This window comes from Genypterus blacodes, unplaced genomic scaffold (assembly GCF_046128005.1).
Source record: "Genypterus blacodes isolate CSIRO-AG114 ecotype Tasmania unplaced genomic scaffold, CSIRO-AGI_Gbla_v1 ptg000029l_1, whole genome shotgun sequence".
Taxonomy (NCBI): Eukaryota; Metazoa; Chordata; class Actinopteri; order Ophidiiformes; family Ophidiidae; genus Genypterus; species Genypterus blacodes.
Genome location: NW_027466842.1, coordinates 5,585,629 through 5,597,721, shown reverse-complemented (window position 1 = coordinate 5,597,721; position 12,093 = coordinate 5,585,629). Strand labels below are relative to the sequence as shown.

The following is a 12,093-nucleotide window of genomic DNA, read 5'->3' as shown; positions in this document are numbered from 1 at the left end:
CCACGGCAGGGCTGTGCCCCAGTCTCCAGCCTCCACAATGGGCCTTTATCCTGCCAAGGTCCCCCTCCCCCCAATTCCTCCACCCTGCTTCCATCATCAGGGGCAAAGGGAGACACAGGGTGCACAATGGCACCAAAATGGCAACCCGTTTAATGCCATGTCCTCTTTCCTTCTCTCGCTCTCTCCCTCTCTCCTTCCCAGTCTGCTACGATGGAAGAGAGTTTGCTCAACAGCCAGTCACTAACCTAAGCAGTTTGTAAACCTAAGCAGGTGCCAAATGTCTCGGTGGGGTGCCATTTTCTTAATCAACCCAAGAACACGCATTGACCAGGCTCTCAGCGGGGAGTGTGTGATAACATGCAGTTAAAGCTCATTAGCACAATGGTTGAAAACAAGTGCCATTGGCTGTAAAAATGACACTTTCACTTCACTGCCGCACATGAAGTGAGAAGTTGAGAGAGTTGGTGGTTTGGCTGTCAGAGAAAGTGAAGAAGAAGTGAATACGTGTCTCTAAAACTGGTAAATGGTTCCATCTCTCCATTCTCATATGTTCCTGATCGTGGATGCAGCCCCTAGACATTGGCCACCTGCTATGCATGCTGTCACACAGTCACAAGCCCTGATGAATGACAGAAGAGAAGAGAAGAGAAGAGAAGAGAAGAGAAGAGAAGAGAAGAGAAGAGAAGAGAAGAGAAGAGAAGAGAAGAGAAGAGAAGAGAAGTAAAGTAAAGTAAAGTAAAGTGAAGAGAAGAGAAGAGAAGAGAAGTTAAGTTAAGTAAAGAGAACAGAACAGAACAGAACAGAACAGAACAGAACAGAAGAGACAAACTAAAACAATAATGGGGTTGTGTACGCTGTCTCATGGTCCCATCAAAGGCTCTGACAAAAACCTTCTGCCCTCCACTGAGGAAAGCTAAAATGCTCTTTTTAGTAACAAGAGTGTGTGTTTATGTGCCCGATGTGTTGTGATGTCTAACGTATGGCAGAATGAAGAACAGGAGCTCAATGCCAACACTGGCACTGCGCAGGAAGTTGCCATGGTGATGGAAGCCTGCTTAGAGGCGCAGGAGATGTTAAACTTGTCTTAATTGTGGAGTGGTTTTTTCTATTGATTTTTCTAGAGTGTGTAAGAAGCTGATCCACGGGGGAAACACACACACAAACACACACACAAACACACACACACACACACACACACACAAACACAAGAGTCAAACTCAAAGAGAAAGTAGTAGACTGGGAGAGTTAGGCACATGATCACGAAGAAAAGGTTTTAAGGTCACAGCAATAACAGCAGAGAAAGAAAACCTCATAAATAAAAGAAAGAAAGAAAAAGAAGAGAAGACAGGAGGAGAGAGAGAGAGAGAGGGAGAGAGAGAGAGAGAGAGAGAGAGGGAGAGAGAGAGCGGTCCAGAGGGCAACTCTTGCTCAAACCACACACACACACACTATATGGAAACTGTCAACATTTTGCTCAGGATGGAGATGAATTTACAATTACTTCCTCATTTCCACATTGTTTAAAAACAGCAAGCTTCACTGACTCGCAGCCTGAAATTCACACCAACACACACACACACACACACACACACACGTACACACACACACACACGTACACAAACACAGTCAGTTTTCCACAAATCCAAACATATTCTAAACTTATAAAGTATTTAATCCCCCATTGAATTGTCACGGCAGGCTGTTTGAGAAGATGCATTAAAATAACCATTAGTTCCATCTGGAATAGTTTTTGAATCTACAAACTCTTCTTCCAGCAAATCTGTGTGTCTACACAATAACTGCCCAAGGCAAAGTAGTTAAGCAAGATAACTTTCCTAACCGGGGGCGAAAAAACTGCATTCCCAACATTGTTCTATGAAGTACAAGTCGGATACTGTATGAATTGCATCTTAAAAAGCAGACAGGAATATTTGGGGGCTATAAATCTGCAGTATGTCTCAAGAGGATTAAAAAAAGGTTTTCCTGGCATCATAATGAAAATCTTACGACACAGAATTCAACAGCAACAGCATCTTTTAGTTTCCGAAATTCAAAACAACTGTATAGTGGCCTTTCCAGCAATTTTCCGCAAAGCGCAAGGTCAGAAATCTTTGCGTCACAATTTACCACAACACAAACAAGCATTTTGAATGTGATCTCCATAGTGTTTATCGCCTCTCTTTGTCATTTCTCCTTTCCTTCCCACTACATTCAGCTTCTTTTAAAGTTTCATTGGCAAGGAATCGTTAATTTCCCTTTAGCCTTTCAGTCCTCTTACCTCTCCACCACATCGTCTCCACTCCAGCATGTGGAGTCGTCCACCACGTTCTCTCCTTCACACAGCATCTCTGGCAAGGCGGCGAAGAAGGACTTGTAACGCTGCAGGTACATCAGGAACTCCCTGAGGAGAAAGAGACATGTAGGGAGGATGGGAGCAGAACGGGCACATAAAATGAATCATGACCCATGCTAGAAAACACAAAACTTGTGTGTTTCATTGTGGTTTAAAGCGCTCAAACCACATCCATTGTGTAAATGTGGTCTATGTTACCACACGCTTCTACTTCTGTGCTTAGATTGGTGGGTATACGTTACAGTAAGACACACAGTATCTGCAAACATATGAGCAAACAGTATCTGCAAACAGTATCTGCATTCCATTCAACAGTGCATGCATGTGATAAATATTATAATGTGTTCCGAATGATAATGATGGTGATGGCTTTTTTCTAATCTGACCACTTCACTGAGTCAGCACATTTTTACCAATTAAGCGGTGTGGGGAAGCTGCAAACAGATGTCATCGATATGCACAGCGTTGTCTTGAGCAAAACAATGGGATTTAAATGTTGATTGGCAACACATTGTTGCCACCCATGAAATAGCGCAGCTCTGATATAAAAGGTCGTGAAGGATTATGTGCTGAATCAGTCGGAGCAGTCGCACAACTCCATCACTCACAAACACTAAAATCTATCCAACACAATGTGAGATGATGCCAATGGTGCAGATAGACTGACACAGAGGAGAGAGACAGGGAGAGAGAGAGAGAGAGAGAGAGAGAGAGAGAGAGAGAGAGAGAGAGAGAGAGAGAGAGAGAGACAAGAGAGAGAGAGGGGAGTGTGAGAGTGAGTGAGAGGGAGAGAGGGGGGCGTGAGTGTGAGAGTCAGTGAGAGAGAGTAAGAGTTAGAGTTAGAGTTAGGGTAAGAGTAAGCATGAGAGTAAAAGTAAGAGAGAGAGAGAGAGAGAGAGAGAGAGAGAGAGAGAGAGAGAGAGAAAAGAGAGAGAGAGAGGGGAGTGTTAGAGGGAGTGAGTGGGAGGGGGAGTGAGTGTGAGAGTGAGTGAGAGAGAGTAAGAGTTAGAGTTAGAGTAAGAGTAAGCGTGAGAGTAACAGTAAGAGAGAGAGAGTGAGAGAGAGAGAAAGAGAGAGAGAGAGAGAGAGAGAGAGAGAGAGAGAGAGAGAGAGAGGCCTCTGGGTTCATGCTTACCTAGAGATGTTTCTCAGACTGCTATTTTTATTGTTCTTGGAGGGTTTCAGGGGGAAGGAGCTGGGGATGACGGGAGTTGTTGTCCAAGGGGAGAGATTGTTGCAAGCAAGGTAGATGCGGGGACATGAAGGGGGGGTTGAGAGGAAAGAGGAAAAAAAACAATAGGATTGCATGACAAGACATGTGGAGAGGAGGGAGAGGAGACGGTCAGTTGACACCTGGAAGAGAGGGATGAATCATGCACATGCAGAGTCCAGGCCACACGGGCAAAACAACAACCACAATCACAATGACTCCCCTTTACACACCGACAGTTAAAACAGAAATGTAAAATAAACGTTGAGTCAGTCAACAGACAAACAAGCAACCATCTGCACGTGTGCAAACACATGTTCTCAAGGAAGGTGAAGAAATTCTCGGTAAATATCTCAGTTCCTATTTTACATCCCATTAAAGAGAAATGTAAATGGTCCGTGTTGTTCTACCCTATCGTGTTCCATACTTTGCAGCAACAGAATCCTCTCCATTTACTGCGCCGGGTGCTGCCAATCTCTGAAGTGGCCTGCACCCGCGATGGCAGCGAGTGGGGAGCCGGGTTATGTTACCATGAATGACGCTGGTAGTGCCAGGGCAGACCTGTCAGCGAGGCTGGCATCACTGCAGCCATTCATGGTTTGGGACAAGGTCAGGAAGGCAACACTGCAAATGTGTGTGTGTGTGTGTGTGTGTGTGCGCGTGTGTGTGTGTGCGTGTGTGCGTGCGTGTGTGTGCGTGTGTGTGTGTGTGTGACTGTGGTACTATTTAAGCTGCGGCAGGCAGGGGATCAGAGTTGGTGGTATGGCTGTCTGGGTAAACAGGAAATTGTTGGTCCATCAAGATTAATTTTACCCCCACCCACTCCCCTCCCCTGGCACATCACTGCCAGCTGCTGTGGGCATGGGACGGCTGCCTCAGAGGCCAGGTGGAGGGCATGGTCCTTGCTGCCAGGAACTACATTTATTCTTTGCGTGTGTGTGTGTGTGTGTGTGTGTGTGTGTGTGTTTGTGTGTGTGTGTGTGTGTGTGTGTGTGCGCGTGTGCGTGTGTATGTCTTTGATGTGTCCAAATAACTATTTAAAAGAAGGAACTAGGTGGCAGCATAAAGAGAAGTCGGCCTGTATCTCAGGTTGTCATTTAAAAGTCAGTGTTAATCAGTGTTCATGTAATTTACTTTACGCTCGCGGACTAGAAAGTTATATAATTACATGTCATTCTGCATCTGACCAGTGTGCACAATGTAGTTTAACAAATTAAATCAGCAAACAAACTAGCATTTCCACATTGCACATAATTGAGCGAAAATGCGCATGTTACTGTAGCTGTTTTAGTTCTATTTGAATGATTATAACAATGTGATTTTAATCTGATTGCTGTCCATGGCTTTACCTCTTCAAGTGAGCGAGCTGTCCCAGCAACTGCTCCGGTAGATGTTGGGAAGGTTGAGCAGACGGAAGATGAGTAGGTGATATCACAGTAGAGGTTATGACCTCTTGGCTTGTAGGCTGCATGCTAGTAGGTTCTCTAGTAGACAGGCCACACACCTTGTCCACCTGTTAGGAGCAAAGTGCAAGAACACACACCTGTTATGCTGGGAAAACACAAAACAAAAGGGTGGAGGCAAGCAGGGTGGCCTCAGCATACTTGAGTGCATACATACATACATACATACATACATACATACTGGTTATGTGCTTGAATACGAAATGAATGAAATTAAATGCAAATAAAAGTAATAAATGACGTAATAAATGACAAATGTTAAACTTTTTTTAGGGCGACATCGTTTTAGAGCAAGACATTCCCAGACGCCAGTGCAACAATGTCTGGATGAAAGGAATTCTAGAATGGAGAGGTACAGCAAAAGGACACGGCAAGATGGTGTATGTGATGTGATGAAAGAAAATGGTGTCATGAGTGAGTTATTGCCAGTGGGGCTGACAGTAAATGTAGAAAATTCCACTGGCTTGCAGAGGTGAATACATATGCGTACAGTTGGCAAAGAGTGTATCTCCAGTGAGCTATTAAAGCCGACATAGGAGAGAGGGAGACAGCGGAGCTCATGAGAATAAAGAGGCACATGTTTCAAAGCAAGACGCAAAATCAATGACATCTCATTGGCTTAAAAGCCTCTGGCTGTGTTATTAAGTAGTCCTCAATTATCCAGGGATACAAACTGAATGGCACTCGCTGGACTGAGTAACTCATAGTGATCAATGTGTGTGTATGTGCGCTTTGCTTTGTGCATAAGGATGACTCACTCCATTGTGCAAGATAGAGCCTCAGACACCCCTACATGTTATTTAGAAGCACCATTAATCCACTGGTGATTTATTTAGAGGAATCAAGAATGAATCAAGCTTCTCTGTTTGAACCTAATTGAAGAAAACACAAAGTAAAGCTCATTTAGACAATTTAAAGTAGAAAGTGTATGAAAGTAGAGTAATGTTTTTCTTTGTAGATGCTGTAACTCAAGGTTAAACTCATTTGAATACATTAAATTGGAAAGTTCTGTCTAAAGTAGACTGGTATCAAGCTTAGCAAACAAACCCTAATTTTGTTTTTCAGATTTTTCAAATTTACACCTGCAAAATGTCACTAAGCATACACCGTCAGTACTGTTATTAGAACTATTAAAACTGCTGACTGTTTTATTGTGATTTCTGTTTGTTCCACTTGCCCACAGATCTCTAAATGAGTAACAGGCAGTGCGTTTGTTTTAGAGGAGGGCAGCTGGAGCAAAACAAGTTTATGGTGAGAAGAATGATCAGAGAAGGACCTCGCCTTCTGCATCCAATAAGAGTCACTGGAGATCAGCCCAAGACCTCCCAAGTGGTAACACCAAAGCAATACCTTGCGTTTTTGTCGTGCCGCTAGATGCAACGCCTCAACAATGCAGGTGTTTAGGGAGGGATTTGATGGACCCTAAACAATGGAATGCATAAAAATAAACACATGCAGCTTCTCCATAAGGCAAGGAATTGGTAGTCATGCGGGTGTGAATGGTTTTGTGCGGGGGCGTGTCAGATGTTACAAAGATGTGAGTTGAGTAATCCTGGAAGCAGGTGAAATATGCGTTAACGGTTACAAAACATGTCTTAGTTGGGGTCTGTGTGCCAGACAGATATATATAGACTTTCCCTTTAAGGGTGAGGCAGATCACTCATACGTGTGCCCTATAAATGGACTTTAAATGGAGGTTTCCACATAGCAGCCAGCTATTCCTGAGCAACGGCACAACAATCTCAGCATTGCTTTGTGCACAGAAATGTCTGTGACTTCTGTTCTCAATCTTCTAACGTCTCACCACCCAAGCATCTTTCCTCGCCATCCTTCAGCCTGCACTTCACTCTGCACTCTCTCTCTCCCCCTTCTTATTCTGTGCTTAACTTCCCTCTGGAGGCAGACGCTGGGCACGGGGATGGTTGTTTTATTGCATTAACCTTAACTCCCTCTAGACCCATAAAACACGCTCACATGTGTTTGAGCGGCACACAACCGCACATGCACAGAGACACATGCTCACATGCAAACATGCCACACACACACACACACACACTTCACTGTGGCAGGGAGAAAAGATCGAGCAAAGCAACTGCTTTGTGCTCTGAGCCCATCGACACACAAAGCCAACAGCTGCACGCGCAGCACTGCTTCTGAGCGCAATTAATGTGTAAATCATTTGCATGCTGTCGACACAACATGACACATTCGACGTTTATTAGAATGCTTGTAAATGTTTGACTTGAAAAAAGCGTGACTATATAAAACAAAGAAAGATGGCAAACAATGATTTCCAGCATACGGCCAAATAGTTTCTTTGTTTTTGTTGTTTGTAGCAACAGAATATCAATACACTCCTCCTTCATATGTAACTATAACTAAACCTAGACAGAAAACACGTATGCACACAAATTATGATTCATGAAGATACACTGCTGGCAACATTCTGCAGAGAACCACAGAATTGCCGCACACACATATTACTGGTTTTAAGAAGGCAAACCCCAGATTTATAACTACAAATCTTGGAATAAGACAAAAAGCAGAACATGGTGAGGTTAATACAGTACATTTATTCATACTGTGTGTGATTTATTCTTCCTGTGAGAGAATTCTGCCCCAAATTAAGGAAAATAAGAGATCCCAAGTTTTTCAGTCTTTTGCCAGCTATGCATGCTTTCACTGTCACATGCTGCAAATGCTGTCAACAGAGTAATTTTCTAACCTAGTATTATGAAAGGGGGAAGTTTTATAATTTTGATGGCCGCTATGTAATAATAAAAGCCGCAGCGGTATTGTAATGTTCTGTTAAGATTTAATCTCTTCAAGATTGTGGAAATGTTGCCAAATACTGATACAGCAGGATACAAAGTATTGGTCTTTGAATCTTTGTTTGTCCCGATAGGCAACTTTGTAGCTCTCAAAAGCCCAAACACTTCATATTAGACAGAAGGTCATGAAGGTCATTCATATTTCCAATTCAAGACAAATGAAGAGAAAGAAAAAGAAACGAGTTGTTTTATGGTGCGTCTGCAGCAGAAAGCATCAGGAGATTAAAGCAGGATTTCAGGCTTTTCAAAGTGGCAGATTTAACTTCTAAATCCCAACACCATTTCTCGCCTGTCGCACAATGCTGCTCTCTAACACAAAGACATGTAAACATCTTTGTAAAATATGAACATGGAGAAGAGGTCACCCACAGTTCTGTTTGTGCAATCCCCTCATTTGTACAACAAAGCCGCAAAGAGCAGGATAAAAATGTCCTCATTTTGAACACGCACGAAGAGATTGGCAAAAGGCCTACATATCAAAACAATAACATTGGCAAAAAGTCAGTCATATGCCTAACTAAACACACAACAGCGTAAACAAAACACAAGGTCCTCAAAAGGGAAAATAAACACTATCTGGGTTACAGATCCTTGTGAGGAATGGAGACATTCACTCATGGGCTGAATCTCACGACCACATAATCCTGAGGGCCAATCAGATGACAGCTTGAATAATGACAGGGCCCAGAACACGGCGATAAATCAATTATCTCTTGACCTGATGATGGCGTGAGAATGGAAATCCCATTTACGCCCAGCGCATGTGTGCGGTTGTGTGCGTGTGCGTGTGTATGCGCTCGACCACCTGTTGTTCCTTGTTATACCTTTACAATTCCAGCTATTCCGTGTGGGGCATTCCTTGTATGATTGCCTGAAGATGGAGGCTAATAGAAGGGGCGGAAGGGTGAGATACACAAGCCCACATGGGAAGACTAGAAAAACACAAGGCATGTTATCTATGTACATCAGACTACCAATTAAATTAGATTTCTACTGCTGCTGTGTGAAGGAACAGGTCGCTATTTTCACAAGCAGCAAGACTCTACTTATAGTGTCAAACATACATGAATAATTGATTTTTAACAGAATACCGAGGCGAGTAAATCTAAAGATAAGTAAAGAGCGAGAGGATCAGCTGCGTGCTGGTCCGGCCCTGGGCCATCCCTCCTCTCGGGAGTATTGTCTTACAGATAGCTGTGGTGGCTCGTCTTCCCAGTTTATTTATCGAGGGATTAGCCAGCGAAGCCAAGGAAACGTTCTCAGCCCCCTCTCACCCCATGCACGCCGGACTGTGGGATGAATAGCGCGTCTCGAGCTTTTGTGCTTAATGGCATGAACGCGAGCAAGCACACAAACAAACACACACACTGTTTGTACACTGCCATTCACTTTTTAACTTTTTGAACTTGCCAAACAGCCCAAGTCACTGTCAGAGCTCTGACATTGGCACTGACTGCACAAATGTACACTTTCTTTCTTTCAGTGTGACCAAGTGTGTTGAAATAGAAGAAAAGAAGTTGATGGTAAGGATCTGTTATAGTATCATCAGTTCCTGACCTGGACTCAAACAACACCCGATTCCTAACCAGGACATAATGACTGTTTTCGTTTATCATACTTGCATATTTCTTGGCTTTAATGACCTTTACGGACATCAGTTTCAAAGAATTACAAACCGCTGAAGCACAGAGCTGGAAACCGCCTCTGTCTTCATTCATATCCTCCTGGGCCCACTGCTTACATCCATTATCTGACCACATTCAGCCGCCTGAGTTATGGGATGTACACAAACTTAATTTCTCCCAAGTTTCTCCTGTAACCATGGAATAATCAATTTCCACTAGAAGGCAATACAATTACGTTTCACTCTGTGGCAGTGAGCGATCAAAAGAGCCGACAGTGCTCTTCTGGTGTAGATTGTAAATGTACTGACTGACTCTCAGCGCCCAGAGAGATGGAAACTTCTGTTCAGTGCTCTTTAAGACCACCATTAGGCCTGATAATGGCCACTTTTAGCGTCTTAATGATAAATCTGAAGATCCTTTCTGATCTGAGATGTTGCATTAGAGTTCGTCACAGCGTACATCAGAGGATTATCTACCTGAGTGGACTTTGAGCCATTTCAGGATGGCCACATGTGCAGGAGTTCAAGGTCATGTTAATGTTAAGGTATGCGCTAAGGTATTAATGGGCCCAGTGTATACCACTTGGATACCTCTAAGCCTCTAAACCTAGTGTGTGTAGCTGTAGCCATGCTTGATGGGTCAGTTGTTTACACCACACCCTGAGTCCTTGTGGTGCAGCTAAAATCCAAACCAGACTTCCTTTTTCCAGTCACTAACAGTCCAGTGCTGATGCTTCTTAGCCCACAGCAAACACCTTCTTGTGGTCTGACAGGGCCAGGAGAGGAATGTTGTCTGGCGGTCTGCTGTTACATCCTCCACAGGTAAGCATCTGATGCATCCTGTGTTTAATGTAGTGAATGAGGATTGGAATCTTATTTAAGTGTATCATAGCAAGTGGGTGCTAGACCATTGAAATTACTTTCCAAAACCTGATGGGACCTGTCTGACCCCGATTCTGGTTCTGTCAAAAAGAAAATCAAATGTGTTGTCAATGGAAGTTGTTTGGAATAGTGTAAGAAAACCAACCTACTGGGTTTGTTCACTGCAAACGTAATAAGAATCAGGCAATTCGGTCCGATTATGATGAAACAGACGCTGTTGTAAGAATGTCTTGTTTTCTCTGGTTGCCTACTGGTCCACTTCCAGTCCGTTCAACATCTTTGTCAGGTTTGGATTCAAAACTCTCTGCTCTGTTTCAGGCCCGGTTGGACTCTAATTTGTCTGACTACAATAGGGTGAGGATTGAAATCATTACAAATTACAGTACGATCGGCCAAGTTGGACTCGGACAGCACTCTTGGGTTACAGGTTTTAATTCAAAGCAAACATCACAATTTAGGACTTTCAAAGTTTCAGGTTCAATTTATTAGGTAAATAGTCTCTCTGAGCAGGTACATCTGCTTCATCTATAATGCCAGAAATTACCTTATTCCAGGATCAACACTGGATATTACATGTAACACTGTGGATACTGTATGCAACACGATGTTGTCACCCTATGTTGCCATCCAAAAATAACAATACGCATATACAGCAAAGGTCCAGCCAGATAGATACTTTTTTTCTCCTTTATTTATGCATTAAAATGACTACTTCAATTTCACAGGAGTAGTAGTGATGTGGTAGTGGCCTTGAGGTTAAAGAAGCTGCTTAGTTGCTGGAAACTTGCCAGTTCAAACCCTGGACCATCTGGGAAAAGTTGGGTGGGTTAAGAGAATAAGAAACTCTCTCTTCTCCCCCAACAGCCCTGCTGGGCTGTGTTTTATGTTCAACCACACATACAGACAGATGTCAGCGTTGAGGTGTGGAGCTTAACAGAACCCAAAGGGCTCAAAGAGAAGTCAACCCAGAATTACAACGGTAGCCTAAGTGCTTCTTGTATGGTGTAAAGGCAAAGTGAACATAAATTAGGTTACATACATTGACAGATCAGATTTTTATTTATAACAACAGGCTTGAGAGACATAGTAGTAGTAAATTGCAATAACTGGGCATGTGTGTTTAAAAACAGAAGACAGTTTTAGCCCAAAATCAATGTGAGGAGAGCGTTTTGTTCTTATTGCAGCTGTCTTGTGGATCATTGAATCTATTTAAATACTTAAAATTATGGCACATTTGGTAGAACTCGTCGTGTAAGAGACACATAACTCAACAAAACGTACTCAACTCTTACTGCAGGGACAAGCCAAGGGGTTTAAGACCATTTACGACTAATGAGAATAATGGAATGATTTGTCTCTTTTACATTCTCTGTTGTTTGGGACATGCCTGATGACTATTGATCAATCATTAATTAAGCAATTAATTAAATCTATAAAATGTCCCCTGAACTACTATCAACCTCTGTGTGTGTTCTCTCCCAGAAGGCCTTGAGTGACAGTGAAAGCTTGATTAACAGCATAACTCTTCTTCTCTTGCCCTCTTTCCTCTAATTAATCCATTTGAGGTCTCTCTTCATTCCTCCTCTCTGAATGAGTTTGTCTTCGATTTTCTCACTATGCACTTTACATTACAGACTATCTGTCTCTCTGTCCTTGTTCCCACTATCCCAACCCCCATCTTCCTCTCCTGTCCAAATGATGTCAGCGTTAATTAAAGAGAGAGAGTCTGT

At 43.0% G+C, this 12,093-nt stretch overlaps 1 protein-coding gene across 1 annotated transcript in view; it reads right to left on the bottom strand.

Annotated features, from left to right (window-relative positions):
• gpc5c (glypican 5c) overlaps positions 1–12,093 on the bottom strand; it is an 81,313-nt gene that overhangs the window by 41,790 nt on the left and 27,430 nt on the right. The window contains exons 4-6 of the mRNA XM_076144933.1: positions 4,913–5,076; positions 3,489–3,548; positions 2,279–2,401 (exon numbers count right to left, since the gene is read on the bottom strand). Of these exons, the coding sequence (XP_076001048.1) occupies positions 2,279–2,401; positions 3,489–3,548; positions 4,913–5,076 (347 nt within the window). The remainder of the gene's footprint in view (positions 1–2,278; positions 2,402–3,488; positions 3,549–4,912; positions 5,077–12,093) is intronic.